The sequence below is a fragment of the Girardinichthys multiradiatus genome, chromosome 9 (assembly GCF_021462225.1).
Source record: "Girardinichthys multiradiatus isolate DD_20200921_A chromosome 9, DD_fGirMul_XY1, whole genome shotgun sequence".
NCBI lineage: Eukaryota > Metazoa > Chordata > Actinopteri > Cyprinodontiformes > Goodeidae > Girardinichthys > Girardinichthys multiradiatus.
The window spans coordinates 30,621,253-30,642,041 of NC_061802.1; the positions used below are offsets into that span (position 1 = coordinate 30,621,253).

At 37.4% G+C, this 20,789-nt stretch overlaps 2 protein-coding genes across 2 annotated transcripts in view; both read right to left on the reverse strand.

Annotated features, from left to right (window-relative positions):
• The window catches only part of rgl1 (ral guanine nucleotide dissociation stimulator-like 1), a 31,938-nt gene extending 27,273 nt beyond the window's left edge, over window positions 1–4,665 (reverse strand). The window contains exon 1 of the mRNA XM_047374598.1: window positions 4,240–4,665. Coding sequence (XP_047230554.1) covers window positions 4,240–4,416 — 177 coding nt within the window. The 5' untranslated portion in view covers window positions 4,417–4,665. The remainder of the gene's footprint in view (window positions 1–4,239) is intronic.
• A 9,270-nt stretch (window positions 4,666–13,935) lies between these two features.
• colgalt2b (collagen beta(1-O)galactosyltransferase 2b) overlaps window positions 13,936–20,789 on the reverse strand; it is a 30,749-nt gene continuing 23,895 nt past the window's right edge. Inside the window, exon 12 of the mRNA XM_047373907.1 lies at window positions 13,936–16,865. Within this exon, the coding sequence (XP_047229863.1) occupies window positions 16,592–16,865 (274 nt within the window). The 3' untranslated portion in view covers window positions 13,936–16,591. The remainder of the gene's footprint in view (window positions 16,866–20,789) is intronic.

Below are 20,789 nucleotides of genomic sequence, written 5' to 3' on the forward strand. Positions count from 1 at the left end.
AGAAGGTCTGTTAGAAGGACAACTATTATTCTTGTACTCCCCAAGTCTTGCCTTTGTGGAGTGTTAAGAAGAAAGCCATTGATAAAAGGAAGCCTTAAAAAATCCAATTTTAAAGTTAACAAGAAGCCAAAAAACGTCTTTTTGTGTGTCGTTTTGGCCCAAATGCAAAGTTCTATGTGTGGCAGACATGCAACACATAGACATGTTTCTGCAAGGTGTTCAGGGCTGATTACAAATGCACCACCCCCTTTTCATTTTTTTTTTTTTTTTTTTAATAAGGAATAAAAATTGTGTATCATTTTCCTTCCACTTCAAAATTATTCACTACTTTGTGTAAGTCTGTAAAAAAAAACAACAACATTACAATACAGTTAGGTTTGCACATCAGTATGTGGAAATGTTTAACGTGTATGAATACTTTTGCCTGATGATCAAAAAGAAGTTTCTCCTTAACCTTGACCCCATCCCCATTATTGTTTATTGTATGAGTGTCAAAACTGAGAAACAATCAGGTCAAAGGTTACAAAAACTGGTCTTATCCGGGTGAATGAACCCCTTGGAGTGTTGAAATCATTGTCAAGTCATCGAAACTCATGACATGCAAAAATAGCCAAAACATCAGAACTGGAAATATTGAGACGTCACAAAGCATCAGAATGAAACGTGCTCTTCTCCGTGCAAAAAGACAAAAAAGAGGAAGAAGGAGCGCAACCTCAGCTTTCTTACTTTCTTTCAATGGAAAACACAGACTCAACAAAATTTTTTGTCACCCTCCTGCTTCTTTTCTTTTCTTCTTGTTTTCTTTGTATAAAGTAACTTATTTGTTCCCATTAACAGGCTAGCTGAGGTTACTGAACTCCCCTGTTGGGTATTATACAGCATCAGGACTGGGGGCAGGGGCGGGGCGGTGTAATGGATATTCCCTCTGCTTGAGCTTTCATTGATGGACCTGCAGCTTAATTACATTGCCCTCACACTGGCAGAGACGGGGTAATAAAAAAGAACATCTGAGGCTTTAAAATGAAGTTAGAGCTGTGTTATTACTGAGCCAACACATGCTGATGTGTCCAATGTCATTTGGCTAAGTGCAATGGATCTGGTATCAGAAAACCCAGTGCTTTTATTCAAAACATATATATTAACAAATATTATTCAGCTTTTCTTGTTGATCAATGTGTCCACCAGCATGCGTGAACTGACGTGTGTTCTGACACCTCAGCACTCTTCCTTGGTCTCCGACCTGAACTGTGGACTTGACAGTATTCCCCAACAGCACAGCATGGTGAGCAAATTAGACCAGGTCACTGGCTCTGTCACTAGCACAGTTTCATAACCTCCTGCAAGGAGGTAAAGGTAAAACAAGAGCGTGACAAACACCTGACAACTGTAAAGTAAAGGCAATCAGCATCAGCACAGGGCAGAGGGTAAACTTATAAAGCTGTTATTTTATTCACAAAATGTTTTCCATTTGTTAAAAAGTGAGCTTTGGAAGTTTCAAGTAGTGCCAATATATTATTAACGGTTGCTGTAAGGTTGATACCCCACAAACAGCTCAGTTTTCCTTAAATGACTTTATGGAAAGTATTTAGTTATTTTCATAATCATGTCATCACCTCGTTCCAGCTGAGATGGCGATCACAAGCCAACACTGTAAAAACAGTCACAAGGACAAGCCTCATACAAATATATTTGCAAGTAATTTGAGCTTTCAGAGATAAAGTGTCTGTCAGCTAACCTCCACTCTCCTTAACCCCCAAAAACAATTGCAGGAAACAGTGCTCTGTGATGGGGCCACATTTTGGCCAGGATGTCAGATAGGCAGCAAGGAGGATGACCTACCAAACTAAAAACAAATATATGGGCATCACAGTGAGACTCTGATCCAATTCAAACTGAGCAAAGCATGAAAGAACTACAGATTCAGCTCCACCATGATTTAGCAGGGCAAAGCTATCAAACTGTTTTGAAAAAGGGTGCTAGAAAATTCCCCCCTCCACCAATTTTTCAGCTACAAAATGGAGTCATCCACCGGCTGGAATTTTTTCATATCGACAGTGCACGAGTTTGTACCTACCAGGGAGGACATTTCCTGTCTGCTATAACAACCAACAATTCACAGTCATTTTCTACACTCTTATCAGCCTTCGGTGGCTACTTGACTTTAATAAATATTAGCTGCCAGAAGTTATTTTGAATTGATCAGAGATCATGACTGGCCCAAACAGTTATCAGAACTAAAATAAATGAGCATAATACCTTTTGCATGAATTATACAAGAAATCCTAGCAGTTTTATGACCATTTATCTCCACAATTCCTAAAAAATACAATGAAAAAAAAATGAACTCTTACACAACAGTTTAAGTACATGATGTAAATTGGGAGGTAGGACACAGGATGTGAAATGGCAATACGAAGATGCAAAATGGGAGTAAAATGGGAGTTTCTTTATCCAGAAATTATTCTTGAAATGCAAAATACAATTTCTTTGCAAGCGGTTATATGGAAACCTAGCCAGACTAGTAGTCTCCAAAACAAGCAGATTCAACTCCTGACAGTTATTAACATATAATTGCAAATTACAATGAACATATGGTATCAGTTTTATTGTATTATACCTATTGTACCAGGGTCTAGCACTCCATCTCAGTAGCTCCCCAAATAAGAACAGTTAAAACAAAAACTCATTTTTTCTTTCTCATGTAGGTCACGACTGGATTCAGTTTTTAAAACATATTTTAACTTTATTGTGCTATTAATGAACATGTATTAGGGGTAAATGGGATGTCTAATCAAAGAGATCAAGTTCAACTTCTCCAGGAAAGTCATTACAGCCAATTCTTTCAACCATGAATATCATTTTTTAAGCAATCTAGTTGGTGTTTTTTCACGCTCAGTGCCTAGTTGGCTCATGCTACTTTTAAAACTACCATAAATGCATTTTTAGGTTATAAACAGAAATCAACCTGCATTATCACTATGTTCTTATGGTTATAAGAACAGTAATATTTACTACAATACCTTAAAATCAAATTAAATAATTTAATTCTTTAAAAATACACGCTCATGTTATTTTCTTACTTTGTAAAACAAATATAAAGTCAAAATTGTTATTGGTTTCTGTGCATCTTCCATTGAAAATACATTAAAACTAAAGCTGCCTTGGTCTCTAGGACAGACTTTGTTGTGTGAAGCTGTAGGGATCTTCCTTCAGACATAAAAAAGATATTTCTCTAATAATTACCAGAATGTTACAAATGTTAATTCATTCCTTTTTCCCCAATTAACAAGCTAAGTTGCTCATACGAGAAAATTGTAAGACCTTCAGGCACTTTTCAGATTTCATTTTCTCCCCTTATAAAAAGTCTACGTGCAAGCGGAACACAATGTCTTCATGCAAACAATCATCAATCATAGGGAATATAATGATAATGCAGGTTGATTTCTGTTTATAACCTAAAAATGCATTTATGGTAGTTTTAAAAGTAGCATGAGCAGAACTTTTATGACATTCCTTTTTTTAATTAACATTTATTAAGCTCAGAATACAATGGGAGCCGAAGTAAAGTGAGCGATATCATTTAAACTCTGATCAGTCAGCAAGATGCAAAACAAACAGAAAACAACTAATAAGCAGTAGTTATGGTAAAAGTGAATCACCATCAACATTTATAGGAATCCAGCTGTCCTTCAGTCTGTACCAGATTACTGTGAAGTGTGACATATTGCACTGTGACTTGACAATCTATTGCATAAAAAGTCATCAAGAAAGAGACAATGGATGAGCTAATATTCTGGAAATCTCATTTCAGTTGCTGAGCAATTTAATCGGGGATTTCACTGTCCCTCACTTTCTCAAAGTCACCAAGTACCTCTAATATCTAACCAAACAGACCTTGGAGAAGTTGCAAACACCACTGATATCTCTGACCCTCACTGCATATCTTTGATGCTTACAATTCCAAGCTTCTTATTTCAGATATTCCTTTTTGGCTCCCGTGTTCTGGGAAATTTTCAATTGCATGCCCCATCTCTTTTTTTAAAAACAAAACAATAAAAACCATCATAAACAGCAACACCCCATACATTCCAAGCAATGACCAAAGGCAATCATGTGACAGGTTACATCTGCCAGATTGTTTAAGGAGACAGGAAGGGCCTGTGCTTTCCAAGAAATGCAAACAAAATTTCAATAGACAAAATTATTTTGGTTTATATTGATAACAAGTGCTGTACTGACCCAGTGGTGAGGACTGCTTTCTGGGGAGCGAGGCTGGTACCTCTGCAGAATGACCCCTCCCTCCCCCTCCAGCAGCAAGGTGCTATCCAGGTCGGGGCAGTGGTTCAGCTGGGCACTGATGGGCAAGGGCAGTAGGGTGGCCAGAGGGCAATGTGAAATCATGGCGGCCACCTGCATCAGCTGCAGGGATGACAAGGACGGCAGGCCATACTCCAGTCTTGATGGCAGAGTGGAACAAGCTGTGGTCTTCTCTTGCTGATTATCAGGTTTAAGAAGATGCAAGTCCTCGAGGACAAACAAGTTTCTTGCCAGATATATTATTCCTCCTCTCAGTGTGATTGTTGATGAATGGCAAGCGTTCTCTAAGGCTGTCAACCCCTCCTTCTTTGTCTTCTCTTCTGTTTTATTCTTTCCTTCTTATTTCTCAGCACACATGAAGTTCAGCGCGCCAACAGCTCTACATCACATGAGTGATTAAAGTCTATTGTCTCTCTTTCTCTCCTCACCTCCTGCATTCATCACAAGAGGGGGAGGAGTTATAACTTGGTGGCCCTGCCTCCTTCCCTTAAAAACACCACCCAGGGACCAAAGAGAGTTTGAATGTGAAGAAAGAAATAACGAATGACAGGAAAGCTGGGATAGAGAGAATGATGTTAGGGGAGAGTTTCTAAGAATGGTAACAATAAAAACTACTTTCAAAGAGAGTTGGCTCAGCTATCACTCTGATGAAACTTTAAGCTACCCAGCAAAGCTTAGTTATTAAGGTTTTTGGGAGCTATTTATATATTATCTTGTGATCAAATCTTCGTCAAATGTTCACTAATTTTACCTGGTTTTAAGTGATCGAAAAAGTGGAGTTACGTTAAAAGCTGATGTGTTTAGGTGTTACATGACCTCACAAAGACATTAATTTAGATTCTGATTAGCAGCACAGCTTTGTGGCTGGCCAAATGTCAGACTACCAGAAATGTGTAATGGTCATGAGCAGTGAGAGAAAGGTTCATGTGAGTAACTGTACTTGTTTTATTGTCTCGTGGGGCCCTATTCTATATGTAGACCTTATGGGGACCAAATCTCAACACTGGCTTCTATGCTTTTGTATGTTATTTCACTTAATTATCTGAGACATTGTGTAAACTCATGTGTTATGCTATGAATAAACTTCTGCAGAGACTTGTCTGCCTTTACTGTTTTTTTCAATGACTGTTTATTTACTACAAGAAAACAGGAGGCAAAGTTGGACTTTATACCAAAGCTTCCAACTGTAGGAAATAACTTTCATCATACCTTGTACAACATTAGCTGCTGAGTCCACAGTGTGTTCAAATGTTTGTGTGTGAGAGAGACTCAGAGAGCTGTGCCTGGTCCCAGATAATCCTCTTTTCAGTGTTTTACACTTGACTGGTTCTTATTACTCCACCGAAGTTTAGTCTCCTAACACAAAAGAGACGTTATCTCCAAAACAACCTCAAAAACTTCCATTTTGTTTCTTTCAAGACATCTTCTATGTTCAAACTCTATTGTTTAGTCATCTCAAGATTTTGCCTACCCTGTGGTGCCATATCCACAAATTAAAGTGGTTTATTGAGACTAACATTGTTGTGCTAAGTTGTTTAAATAGTAAACCCTTACCCAGACTCAGATTCTGCTTTTACCTTGTTTCATTTCAGATTTCTTATGACCAGCACTGATTACGAGTTTCACTAAAGACACTTCTCCTTCTTAACTAATATCTGTAATTTAGTCATTTTAATAACAGTTCAGCACACAGGTGTCAAACTCCAGTCTTTGAGGGCCGTTGCAACTTTTAGATGTGTCTCTGCTTTAACACACCTGAATCAAATAATTAGGTCATTAGCAGGACTCTGGAGAACTTGACTGCATACTGAGGAGGAAATTTAGCCATTTGATTCAGTTGTGTTGGACCAGGGATGCATCTAAGAGTTACAGGACACCAGTCCTCGAGGACTGGAATTTGACACCAATGAAATAGATTTAAATTGTCATGTATTTGCTATTAGACCAAATCTGTGGGAAGAATTTAATAATCTTGCAGTCTCTGAATCTATGATAAGGAGTCAAACTATAAACTGACCACACTAATAAAAATGTCTAATCATTACTTAAATGTGTGCTGCTATTTATCTTGAATAATTAAATATTTATAACACTTCATCTCTCATTCATAAGATTGTTATAAGTTGTGAATTAAAAGAACCCAAATTATTGCATAAGCCAGGCAGAATCAATTTAAATTGATTTATTGAACTTTGAATGGATGATGTGAAACTCAGAGGAGAACATAGGAGGACCCAGGAACCATGCCGAACAACAGGAGAAGCCAGCGAAAAGTGATTGAAAACAGAGAGCTAGAGGAAAAGGATAATGGTTACTGGATGAAGAAGTAGGTGCACTGCAGCAGTGTCCCCCCTTCTGTAATTTAATCTCTGCATAAATACAGTTGCTTTTGAAGGCCTGGGAGGTTTGTTAGAGAATATTACTAACCGAAAAGCATCAGTAACACAAACACACCAGACAGGTCACGGATGAAGTTGTAAAGATCGATGAGGTTATAAAACAACACCCAAAGTTTTAAACATCTCAGAGTATTAACCCATCAGGAGAGTATTAATCAGTCAATATCAATATCATGTCCAATTTACTATTATGCATTACTGTGTTGGGCAGAAACATATAATTCTTATAAAATGCATTGCTTGTGATTGTAATGTGAAGAAATGTGACACCAGTTCAATAGTATACTGTATTTGCAGCCACTACACATACTGTCCATTCATTTAGGTCATGAAAATTAAACAGAAGTGGATTGTATAATTTGTAAAAACAACAAAATGTTAAAACTATTAAAGGACCCATGTGAATTAGAATGCACAGTCTTTACCTTGCATACCATCAGGGCAGTTCTGGGAGGCAACACTTGGGAAATCAAAGTTCAAGCTGTGTATTAAAGTCCTGCTTGTGTAAAGTGGGAAGGCTATGTATTTAATCACTTTACACCACTGAAAGCATATGATAGTAGATGAAACAGGCTGGCAATACATAATAATCTTAGATCTTAGGTTCTAAAAAGAAAACATTTTGCAATATAAAATTTGCTTCTCCTCTCAAGCAGTAGTATCACAACTACTCAGTGCTCTCTGGTGGCCATCAACAGAATAACAAAATAGAATCCCATTGAATTTCTTTTCCAGCACACACACATACACACTCATCCGCTTAATAGATTGCTGAGAAGATCGTGTTGACACAAGTTACTCATTATCACTTTAAGTAAGAGGACACATATAGAGAGAACAAATACTTTCTCCTGACCACTGGTTGGAAGAGAAGTGAAAACAAGGGGAAAGGTGAAGGTCAGGGAAATGTGTTTCTTCCTTTATTTCCTTCTCCTTTTCTTCCCAAAAGCTGTTCCAACTTATGCGTACAGTATGCACATGTTTAGGTTATCTCTTTTAAATGTGGTGCAGGCCATGTTTATTGGCACCCTTTTAAATAGTCCCAAAAAGCCTTGAAAGAAATGTATCTTTTATTGCAGTAACAAAAATACCATCACTCTTGAACAATATCTCCCGGCCCATGCATGAAGGTGTTGCAGAACTTGAGAACTCCTTCAGTGACAGACTGCTGCATCCGAGGTGCACCAAAGAGCATTATCTCAGGTCCCTTCTCCCAGCAGCTATAAGACTTTATAAGTATCTCTGCTCCACAGAAACGTAAACAGAATAAGCATTTACATCCCTGCTATTTGTACTTTTTTTTTCATTTCTTGTAAATAATCTGCTGTTGTTTTGCACAAATTTACGTGCACATTTTGTACATTTTATAAATTACCCTACTCAATTACACATTTATTTTCATCTGAGTATGATATTTTTAATAACTTTACAGTATTAGTGTTCTTATATTGTAAATTTTCTCTCACTGCACAGTTTCTTATTTTTATGTTTTTATATTATTTACCTTTGTGTGAATCTGACTTTCAATCTGCTGGTTCACCTGAATTTCCCCACTGTGGGACAATAACAATAATCATTTCTATTATTTTCTCTATTCTATAATTTTAAACTGAAAAATGCAGAAAAACTCAGTCTTTATTGATTTAGCAAGTAAAACCTTCCCCCAGTTTTTAACAATATTGCAACACAACACTACAAAGTGCTATAAAACACAGGATAAACATGTAAACGAGTATGTATGTATGGTGGAGGATCTGTGTTGTTGTGGGTTTGTTTCCCTTCCAAAGACCCTGTGGACCTTTTTAGAGAGCATGGTATCATCAGGACTTTTAAATACCTGGAAATTTGAAATTCATTTCTGGTAGACTGTGAGAAAACTGAAAATGGATCATTTTTGGGTTGTTTACAAGGAAAATGCTCCGAAACATATGGCTAAATCACCCACACCAGACACATAATTAACCTTCTTCCACAATCCTAAATCCTACAGAAAACCTGTGTTGAGCTGAAGAGAAGAGAGCATTAGAAGAAAGTTAGGACTGAATGATCTAGAGAGATTGTCTAAAGAAGAATGGTCAAAGATGTCACGGAGTGACATTTTTGGACTTTGTTTGTGACTTTGTGTTTGTTTACCTTTTGCTTAGATTTTTCTATTTTGGTTTTTGTATCATGTTTTTCTTTTCTCCCTCTTCTGCCTCCTAGTGTTTACTACTTAAGTTCTTTTATGGTTGTTTTCTTATTACTTGGTATGGTTTATTATTATTATTATTATTATTGTAATTATTATAGTTCTTGGTCTTCCCTGGATTCTCTAGTTTTATTTCTCTTTAGTATCTTTGTGTTTAATTGTGTTTTATTATTTGTTCCTTTGCACCCTTCTTGTTTACTAGTTTATTTTCTGTTTCCTTTCCAGTTATTTCAGTCAGTGTGGTTAGGTTTGTTTACTTTTGTAATCAGGTTTTCTTTATGGGTCCTTTGTTTGTTCTTTGGTTGTTATTGTTGTTCCTATGTTCCCTCTAGTTTCTCTGTTTACTTTAGTCATGTTTATTCTAGTTTTCTTATTCCCCATTTGATTATTTATCTTTTTCTATAGGTTTGCTTGGTCTGTGTTTCTGTTTATTGTTTATTAGTTACTTTGCCCATCCTCAGTCTTTGTATTTGTTTTCACCTGTTCCTTCTGCCTCCTTGTCGCACCTGTTCCCTGTTCCGTTGATTATCTGCCTTTGTTATCTCACAGTATATAAGTTTGTTTTGTGTCTTTGTTCAGGGCTGGTTCCTTGTGTTCGTCACACCTCCTTCTCGACCATGATTATGCTTTGTTTTGCTTTACCTTGGAAATCTTATGCTACGCTTTGTCTTGGAGTACCTGCGGTGATTTTTGTAAGTTTTTTTTTGTATTTGGACTCTGGTTCGTTCCTGCAGAGTTTTTGCTACGTTATAACTTCATAAATAAACCTATGAATTATAAAGATGATCCTGCCGAGCTCTTGTCTGCACTTTGGTCCGATCCAAAACCACACCGTGACAAAAGATCCCTGTCTCTGTGCTCTCCATCTACATGAAATGCTATAGGATGTGTTCCTATAACAATATTGTTGATGTTATAAAACAATTTTAAACCACTCAGACTTATTTACTTTTTTACATTTTTACCAATAAATATGGCTGACAGTGTAAATGTGCATTTATTCAGGCTCACAGACAGACACAATGACAGGGCAGCTCTATAACTTGTATTTTCACTGCTGAACACATCATCAATGAGTCATTTCACCCACTTATGAACCAATTTCAGTTTTGTTATACAAAGAATCAGAGTATTTAGCATACTGTCTCTAACACAGACGCCGTTCTTACTTACTGACTAACAGTTCAGCATTTGCATGCCCTTTGCATTTCACGTACATCAACTGAATCATCCATAAAACATGCAAAATGAGGAGATAAGACACAACAACTTCAAGGTCCAGATTATTTTTACACTTGTTTAAAGAAAATAGTTTCTTTGGCATCTGCAGGTCATACAAAAATGATCTTAATAGAAATAAGTAAATTGTTTCCCTGTTCTTGTAAAGTGTTTCTCACCATACAAGCTTCCAAGGTAACTTGGGGCTAGTGGAAACGTAAGCTGAAAATGACCACCTACATTGGTCATCAACTATGTAATGTAATATAATGTGATGAATGAGTAGTTTAAGGACAGTCACAGGTTAATTCTCAAAAGCTCTTTTATTTACTCCCCAAACGTTTGGCAGAACACAAATGAACCAAAGACATGAGATTAATATGTAATTAGGTCCTTAAAACAGGTCAAATAAACAAGACTCTACTCATTATACTGTATATATAATAACATATATAATTTCAGTCACAAACCAAAGCAATTAACCTAACCAGATGAGATGAGAAGTGAGATGAGTATCTTTATTTTTATGTTACTCTGTTTTTGTGTGCGTTTTATATTCTATGAATGGAAGCTTTTAATTTTTCTCCTTTTTGTCATTTTGAAATAGAGTTAGTTTACAAATATTTGTATTTTCTACTTATGTTACATGTTACTCTTCACTTGTCCAGGGACAACAGAAAAAAACAGCATGTTGACTAACTCACGTTTATTTAACAGGTTTTTAATGTGCACTGTCCATTGAGGGCTGTACGGTGGTGCAGTTGGTAGTACTGTTGCTTTGCAGCAAGAAGGTCCTGGGTTTGACTCCCGATTGGGGGTCTTGCTGCATGGAGTTTGCATGTTCTCATCTGCCTCTCCAGCTTCCTCCCTCAGTCCAAAAACATGACTGTTAGGTAAATTGGTCTCTATATTTCCCTTAGGTGTGAATTAGTGCGTGCATAGTTGTTTGTCCTGTGTGTCAATGGAATAAGTGGTATATACACAGAACCAAACATGGAGAAGCAGCTTTTAGTTCTTATGCTCCATTCATTTGGAATAGACTCCCAGAAAACTGTAAAAGCGCCGAAACCCTAAGTTGCTTTAAATAAGATAAAAAACGTATTTGTTTAGAGTAGCTTTTGACTGTATAATTAGTTACGTTTTCAGTCCAATTTTCCTTTCATTTTCTTATCCATCATTCTATTTTCTTTATTTTGATTTTTTTTTTAATTACCTCTGTTGATTTTATCTTTTGATTTGTTTTTCTGTGTCTGTATCTGTGTTCGTTTTCTTTGTGATTGTATTGTAATTGTATGTACAGCGCTTTGTCTCATTGCTGAAAAGCACTATATAACTAAACTTACCTTACCTTACCTTATAGAAGATGAGTGAATGAATAACTCAAATTGATGGGACTCAAACAGCCAATTACATTCAAAACACAAAAAACTCAGTTTACTTGAACTCTGCATCTAAATTTGCAGTTTGGACAGCTGTAATTACGTCCAGCAACTTCAAGTATTTATGTTAAACAATTTTCACATCATTACAGATTAAATGTTATACTTTAAACTTAGCTGCTTGTCTAAGAGCCAAAAACTCCACCTTTACCTGTGAAGTTGTACGAATACCAGTCTAATATTAGCCTTTGACAAATATCAAACAATTATACAATCTAATGGTGCATGCAGTGTTTAAATATATACTCTAATGGTAAGATGTCTCCCCTATTCCAACAGAAAACCAACAAAAACTCCAAGCAAATCTACAAAATGAATAAATGCATGAAAAAAGCTCAGTTTTGTTTAAATATTACTGGTATCATCAGATGGATTTCAAGGGATGGAGCTGCTGCTCTATAACCTCTTCTTCCAGGAACAAATGTAGTTCCTCAAACATCAGTTCAGTGGACCTCAAACTAAAAGGCCCAAGTTCTGCTGATGAACATTATGTTACTGCAGCCTCTGTTTTAGCCATGAATACCATCATGACATCAATATTTAACATGTTGGGATCATTTATGCCTAACAACATTAATGCTATAAACTGATTCTGTGAGGAAATTATAAATACTTCATAACTAAAGTACCGTTCTGCTAACAGAAGTTTGCCTGCAATTTATGTATTACAGTGTGGTTGTGTGCATGATGGAGAACTGGTGTCTCCATTTACTGCATACTGAATGCATCACATAAGTTCAGTTCAGTGACCCTTAACGGCTGCTAAAGGCCAAAGTATAACGTGCACAATAGTAATATTTAAACTTTGCTACAGTGCACATTTGTAAACATCTAGTAGTATGTATTTTATGATATCTCAGAGTGATATAAAGTTTATTGTTGCATGCTGGAACCTAAAAAGCTTGAGTAATTCAAAATGTAATTCTAGTTTCCTCCTCCGAAAACACCAGAATTTGTTAACCACGTTTGAAACGGGAATTGGTAGAGATGTGTGATTATGAGTAAAAGAATAGATTAGTTTTTGTATTATCAGGTTTATAACAATAAGTCCCAAATGGTTACTCAAGGGATTTATTTGTGCAACTAAACAATTGAGCTGGGGAGGAGCAGGTTCTACAGGTTCAGTACAAAACCCAAGTTGATCGTCAACAAGACATTAAATAAGAATGTAAAATGTTGTTATGCTGCGTCTCTTTCCTTGACTGACATATTGACAGACCTATTAATCTCATTTACTCTGCAACCCTTGATTATTTTTCCTATTTTAAACCATCCAGAACTGATGATTTTTTTAATAGTTCTGTGTTTCCTCCTTGTCCTCCTCATCCCCAGTCGATGCCCTATCAACCTAAGTCTGGTTCTGCTGGTGGTTGTTCTAGTAAAAAACAGCGTCACTGTTGGACAATGTCTCCCACCCGATCATGAAGCTGTTGCAGAACTGGAGAACTCCTTCAGTGACAGACGGCTGAATCCAAGATGCACAAAGGAGCATTATCGGAGATCCTTCCTCCAAGCAGCTGTTAAGACTTTATAACCATCACTGCTGCAAATAGATTCTAAGTGTGTACATCCCTGCTGTAGTTGCAATTTTTCCATTTCTTATAAATAGTCTGTTGTTGTTTTTTACAGTATTTATTTTCTTATGTTGTAAATTTTTCCCTAATTGTAGTCTTATTACAGTTTCTTTGTTTTTATATTTTTTACCTATATACATCCATTCGCCTTTTACTTTGCTGCTGATACACCTGAATTTCCCCACTGTGGGACAATAAAGGTTATTTCTATTCTTGTCGTCATTTTCCGATTTATCCCGAACCGGGTCGTGGGGGCCGCAGACTCAATAGAGACGCCCAGACGTCCCTCTCCCCAGACACCTCCTCCAGCTCCTCCAGGGGGAGCACAAAGTGCTCCCAGGCCAGCCGAGAGACATAGTCCCTCCAGCGTGTCCTGAGCCGTCCCCTGGGCCTCCTCCCGGTGGGACGTGCCTGGAACACCTCCCGAGGAAGGCGTCCAGGAGGCATCCAGTATAGATGCCCGAGCCACCTCAACTGACTCCTCTCGATGTGGAGGAGCAGCGGCTCTACTCCTGCCACAAGCTTCCTCAGAGAAAATGTTTTTCACATTAAATGAAATATTGTAATTTGATGGTATTGTATTATGTATTGGACTGAACTGGATTGTATCTAATTAGATCTGAATCTTAAATGATCAGATGGAGTACATTTTTTTTATTTGAACTGAATTGAATGGAATTTAAACTCTATCTACTTGGATATAAAGTGAAGCTCTTTATCTTGTAATGTGCAGTACAGAAACAATTGATGTTAGTCAATGTTGTATAAACACACTGAATGGAAGGTCTTTAAAACCTAAGTACCTTGAAATGTTTAATTTAATGTGAAAGTATTTAGTGAAGTATTCATCTATGGCCAACAGAGGGCAACAAAGGATAACACATTTTCCGTTAAATGAAGCACCACAAGCATAAAAACCTGCAAATAAATTTAACAACAGCAAGAATTAACTTTATGACAGTATGACAGAAAGATAGTTAATATACTTCAACTAAATATTTTCAACACATTATTTGAGTAAACAAGAAACAATTGTTTTTGTCCCCTTTTTCCACCTCAACTGAAAACATTTAAGAAATCAAATGATGTATCTAGGTTACAACTTTTCCTCTTTTATTCTGCACTACATATACAGACCATTGTAAAACTATTCACAACCTTTGAACCTTTTTTGCATTTTGAAAGAATTCAACCATTTTTGGGAGCTTGCAAATAGAAAGACACATGAAATTGAAATTAAATATAAATCTGTAAAGTTTAACTTGCACTTGAATTCAGCCTCTCTGAGTCATTGCTTGACAAAACAATTTGGACGCCTAAATGTTCTTGGACCTAAACTTTCATCGTAGCACTGGATGCACTATGTTTAGGTTCGCTGTCCTTCTGGAAGGCCCAGTTCTCAAGTCTTTTGATGGCCTTTAAAAGAAAAACATCTAGCATGATGCTGCCTCTACCATGTTCCACAGTGGGGCTGGTGTGTTCAGGGTGATGTGCAGTGTTTTCGGGGGCTTTTTTTGACACAGATTAGTGTTTTAAATGTAGGCAAAAAAGTTAACTTGTGCTCACATCTGATCTGAGCTGCTTCTTCTATGTTTACTCTGTCCCTTACACACCTGGAGGCAAACAGGCCTTATTTTAGATTTCATAGTTTCCATAGTTTCATAGAAACTTTGGTTTCTCCTCCTTCATTAATTTCAGATTACTTTTAAAATCTAAAGTTCATTAAAACTTCTCCAGAATTTTTTTTCTAACCTGTCTGCTTTCTTCCTTGGTCTTCATGACGCTGTTTGTTCACTAATGTTGTCTAACAAACCTCTGAGGCCGTCACAGAACAGCTGAATTCATATTGAGGTGTTACAGACTACGCACATTTACTAATTGACTTTTAAAGGCTACCGGTTAAACAGGATTTTATTTAGGGGTATCGGAGTAATACAAATACACCCAAAATTCTCAGATTTTTATTTGTAAAAAAAAAAAACATTAACTCTGTTCCTTGGTCTATTACACAAAATAAGTATTTGGTTGTAATATCACAAAACGTGCAAAAGTTCAAGAGGTGTGTGAATCTTTGGAAGGAACTGTAACTGTAACCCCTTATTTCCCCAGTTATATCCCACAGAACATAAGAAACAGAACTGTGAGAAATATTTCAAGGAACTGGTGAACACCAGGAGGTAGCACCAACAAAGATAGATTGACCTTTACACAATCACTGCTCAAACCCTTAAATTAAGAGGGAGGCCTAAGTTTCTGTTGTGTTTTACCACCATCTGTGTAATCCCATGGTTCTGAATCCCATTACAGGGGATCCTAGGGGGTCATGGGAATATTCAGCTGAAATTTATGCTTGTTCTCAACTCTTCAAACAATAATATACACAAGTTAATTACTAGCAGAGAAGAAAACGTTTTCTGTTGATTTGTTTCATAAGCTTTAATCTGGCTGAGCAATTTTTTTATAGCCTCGAAACACTCCACCAAGCAAGTACAACAACAACCCAGGAGAGTGTAAAAAGACAACTAACATCTGTCAGTTTAGTCTGCAGAGACAGAGATAGCACAGAGGTGAAGAAGCTGTTTTATTGCTTCAACTCAGCAGCACAACTGAACAAAGAAGTGCCTGTGCTGCACAGAACTGAAGAATCCAAAAAACCCAAGCCATAGGTTTTAAAATCACCAGAGGTTATTAAAACTGTTCATCGTTCATTTTAATTGCAACAAGATGCCCTGAAATGTTAACAAGCAGGACCAGCCTGCAATGAAGACTCTTCTTTCTGCTGCAACAGAAACTCTTGGCCCTAACAACATCTGTTACTGCCCTGCTGCTTGGCAAGAAATGACTGGATATTTTTATTTTTTTCAGTTTGCATTACATCATCTGAAAAAGTGACACCCCTGGGTACAAAACGTCAGCCTCTGTCCTCCAACACGTGTTCAGTTTTGGAAGAACATGAAAACGCACCAGTGACCAAACCTAAACGTAAATACATTAGAGATGTTGATGCACAGCTTTGTGAAAAAGTTTGCGTTCAGCTTTAAGTGTCTTTTTTTTCCCCCACAGTCTGTTAGACACACATCTATTCTGTTTAAATAAAAATAATCTTCTTTAAACATAAAAATTATTTCACATAAGATTTTTTTTTTTCATTTCACATCATGTAAATGCTGTTAGCCAACTTCCGTGTATAAAGTTTTCAGGCTGTAACTGGATCCACATGCACTGAGGAGACACATGGAGAATAAATAAAGCTCTATGTAGAAGTTGTGCTGGCTCTCGTCCTAGATTCTGCTTGCTTCGTCCCTTCCTCAGGCAGCAGATACCAGGTTCATCTCATTTCTACCTTAATCCACCTGTTTTTTATTGATGTGAATGCCTGTAAAGTATGTCAGCTCCAGTTTTTTTCCCCCAAGTGTGCATATGTTGGCAATTAACCGAGTCTCTCCTCTGTCTTGATCAGAGCTCATCGCGTGAAGCTCGGGCGGCAGGAGGCGGCGAATCTCCAGTCACGCTGTTTTGCGCCATGGGCCGGATGCTGTCCTGCTGGGACGTCTTGCGAGCGTGCTGCCGGTCCCAGTCCGTGGCCACGGCTTCGTCGTCCCAGATGGTGGAAGTCTCGGTGTCGCTGATGTAGCCCGCCTCTCCGGTGTAATGGGTGGGATAGAGCAGCAGTGGCTCCACGGAGAAGGCCTTCAGGTCCCGTGGCTCGAAATGGGACATGTACTGAACACTGAGGAGGACAAGGGAAAGAGAAACAATGGAGTATGAGAGATATTGCTATTATTTTTTTATTAATTTGATTAAAACTAATAAAGTATTTAGTATTTTAGCCTTCTTTAAGACAATATTTTATTCTCCCAAAGCCCTCTTATTCATTATTTAATTTAATTTCATTATTTAGGTATGTGTACATGCCTAAATAATAATTATCTACTTGACATTTATTTCCTTGCAACAGCATTCATTCCCTCTTAAACTTTTTCACACATTTGTCACATTTTTGTACACAACAAACAAAAACTTCAATGTATTCTTTGGGAATTTATGTGACAAACCAACACAGAGTAGTGTAATATCGAAAGAAAACATTACATGGTTTCCAAATTTGTTTACAAACTAACGTGGCATTTTAACCACTGAATCTGATACCCCTAAATAAAGTTCAGTGCTGCCATTTGCCTTCCGAAGTCACCTATAGTAAACAGAGCTTAGCTGTGTGTAATTTACTCTCAGTAAAAACACAGCTCTTCTGAGAAAACAGGGTTAGAATATAAAACAATATCGGAAGCTTTCCACATTTTATAGAGAGTGGTTCCATCCATCATTTAAAAATGAAAAGGTACAGCTGCGGATCTACCAAGACATGGCTGTGTATCTAAACTTACAGGCGGGGCAAGGAAAGCATTAATCATAGAAGGAGTCATGAGGCGTGCAGAGCTGCAGATATCTACAGGGGCTCATTGGATAGAGTAGTTGTCCAGCAATCAGAAAACATAGGGTTTAATACCAGCTGCCTCTTACCACATGTTAATGCTCCCCTGGGTCAGGCTAAATCCGATTGCCTACTGATTTGTGTATTAGTTTATAAATGTTTCCGCGTTTATGAGTGCAACAGGGTGAATGTGGCTCTAGTATAAAGCGCTTTGAGTACTTGTTATGACTTGACTGGAGTCTTCCAGTAGCTGTGTGAGGTTCCCTCGTGCTTCAAATTCTCCACCATCATCTCCGTCCCCAAGAAACACACCATCACGTGGTAAAATGATTACAGGCCTGTCACTCTGACATCTGTGGTCAAAAATCCTTTGAGCGACTGGTGTTGAAGCACCTGAAGTTGTTAAACCACCCAGCAGGTCTAAGGTAAGAAAAGGGAAGCTAACATCTCTGTAGACCCCACACATCCTGGACACAAACCATTTTGATTTTTACCTTTTTTACCTTCAAGGTTGTCGCTACACAGAATTATTCGCAAAAACAAGCTGCCACAGAGACAGTTTCTTTCCCCAGGCTCTTTCTCTGATGAACACAATGAATACCTTACAGCCAGAGAAGTCAGCTAATCTGCTGGAAACAAATAAGCACATTTGCACTATCACAACCTGCCTTTGTTTATTCTTTACAAATAAAAAGAATTGGCTGTACATACACAAGCATGTACATACTGCTCCTCTATCCTTTTTTTTAAAATCTCATCTAAAGGTTATATATGTATAGTTAATGTCAGTATAATGTGAGCGCTGGAAACTAAAGTCATGTGATAAATTAATAAATGACAGTTAAATGAGACAGTTGCATTAAAGCCTTGCAATTAGGGTAAGCCATGATCTGTCAGCTCATGTTATTGTTGCTGTGTAAAAATATAAATAAGGTGTTCTGTTGTCTATATTCAGTTTACCCAGAATATCACAAGGAAGTCAATGAATGAACAGAACAGGATGGAGATTTCTTTTTGCATGTTTCTTTCTTTTTTGAGGAGAGAGACATGAATGAAAGGTAATCATTGCATTTATTGTTTTGCAGATTATGCACAAACAACAAATACACATTTAAAGTGTTTAAAAGTGTTTTTGGTAAAGGCTTTATTAAATAATTTAGGTAACAACAAGCAGATTTTATTAGACCTGTCCCAAGTGTCAGATCAGGGTCCTGACTAAACTCAACCTCCAAAATCTGTTGTTGGTGTACTGTGTACAATTTGATGTCAGCCACATGCATAGATTTAGTTAGCAAGCTTCGTTTTGAACAACAAAATTTTAAAAATCCCTGCCTTTTTGCAACTGTACATCTTGCAAAGCTGTATAAAAGGCTGTGAATATTTATTTAATCTAATAAATATGATTTATCCTAAAAGATTGATGACTATTTGTAATTATGTGACTGAAATAGGATTAAAAGTATATTTTAGGCACCTGGGAGTTGTGCAACAACTGAATTAATGAGGGGAAATATTTTTTTGTGTGTTTTTTATGTGGTATCTGAGGGGAAGATGAGGCACAGATATTATGTGCATGTTTACCATAATGTACAAACAGCAGCCTAATAGATGGCATGACCTTAATCTAGTCTAACATGCTAATTTACAACTAAGCTGGATTGCTAAATTTGATTAATCGGTCAGTATCAGGTATCAGATTGATTTATGTTATTTGTTATTGTTGTTCTAATCTAGAAAACATTTTTAAAACAGACCAAAGATTAATTCAATACTGACGTACCTCTCTTTATAATACCTTGGTAATACACCCCCCTATTAGCACAGATGTTGAATAACAAAATGAATACAATAGAAAACACTTTTATTTTATCTAGTTCGCTATACATTTTTGTATGTTTTTTATTTTTTTTTGTTATAGCTGGATATGAGGAGTGTTTTTGGTGTGACACGTCGCTACGCCATCCCTAACCCTTTATAAAATCTCTGAGGAGCTCACCTACAATAACACACACACATTCACACACATCTTCCACAAAATGAAACCTTTTACACCAGGTTTCGCACCATTATTCCTCTCTCCTCTGTTTCTGTGCATTTATAAGCAAGTGAGCTACCTGAAAATGATGGCGACATAAGAGCTTAAAAAATGAACAATAAATAAATATTTTTGCTTTTTTATTGCTTTATCGTTTTGATGTCTGTGGAAAATGAATATTTTGTAATTTATACACACTGGACACACATATTGGTGTGGTAATAAAGAGCAAAAGAGAGACACACACTAAAACATGCACACATGCAGAGTGTTCATCTCATACCAACCCCCATACTCAGGACTCTATCAATGGGAATCCTGTCCCCCTGCACCAGCCAGCAGGAAGAGCCACGCTGCTCGACATTCCTCGAAGAGAGGGGGAGGAAAAGTAGGTGACACTGCGATGGAGAAGGTGTGCTTTCGAACAGAAAGGAGTATAACTTTAAAGGATACTTTAAAGTTAAAGAAGCACATGAGAATTATGGAGAAAGACGGTAGAGGTGAAGATGATTGAGAAGGGTGGTAGTTGAGGAGGAGAGCAGGGCACAAATGGAAAACCCTAATCTGAAGAAAGAAAAAAAAATGTTACGTTGCCTCATGCAGGACAAACAATATGAGGCACCGTAAGGCATGGTGAACCCTCAGAACAATCAGTGCCCTGTGTGTGTGAGGAGAGGAGAGGAGAGGAGAGGAGAGGAGAGGAGAGGAGAGGAGAGGAGATACACTGTTCGTTGCCATTACAGCTACAGGATTTCTGGGATATTCTCCACCATCTTTGCACCTCTAGAGGCTGACCTTCTGAGAGGGTCTGTGAACATCAGTTTTAAAGTTTTGCAAGAGATTCTCAATTGGACATATGTCGGGACTTTGACTAGACCATTCTAACACATGAATATGCTTTGATCTAACCACTGTGGCTGTATGTTTAGGGTTGTTTTCTTGCTTAAAGGTGAACCTCTAACCCAGTCCCAACCTTTTAGCAGTATTTGCCCTGTATTTAGCTCCATCCATCTTCCAGTTAATTATGACCAGCTCCCCTGTCTCTGCTTAAGAAAATCATCAGAATGATGCTTTAACCAGCACTACCATCTTTCATTATAATAATAATGCAATCAGATTGATTTGTAGCATTAATGTTCCACCACACAGGGTTTTGCATGTAGGACAAAAAGTTCAACATGGGCTCA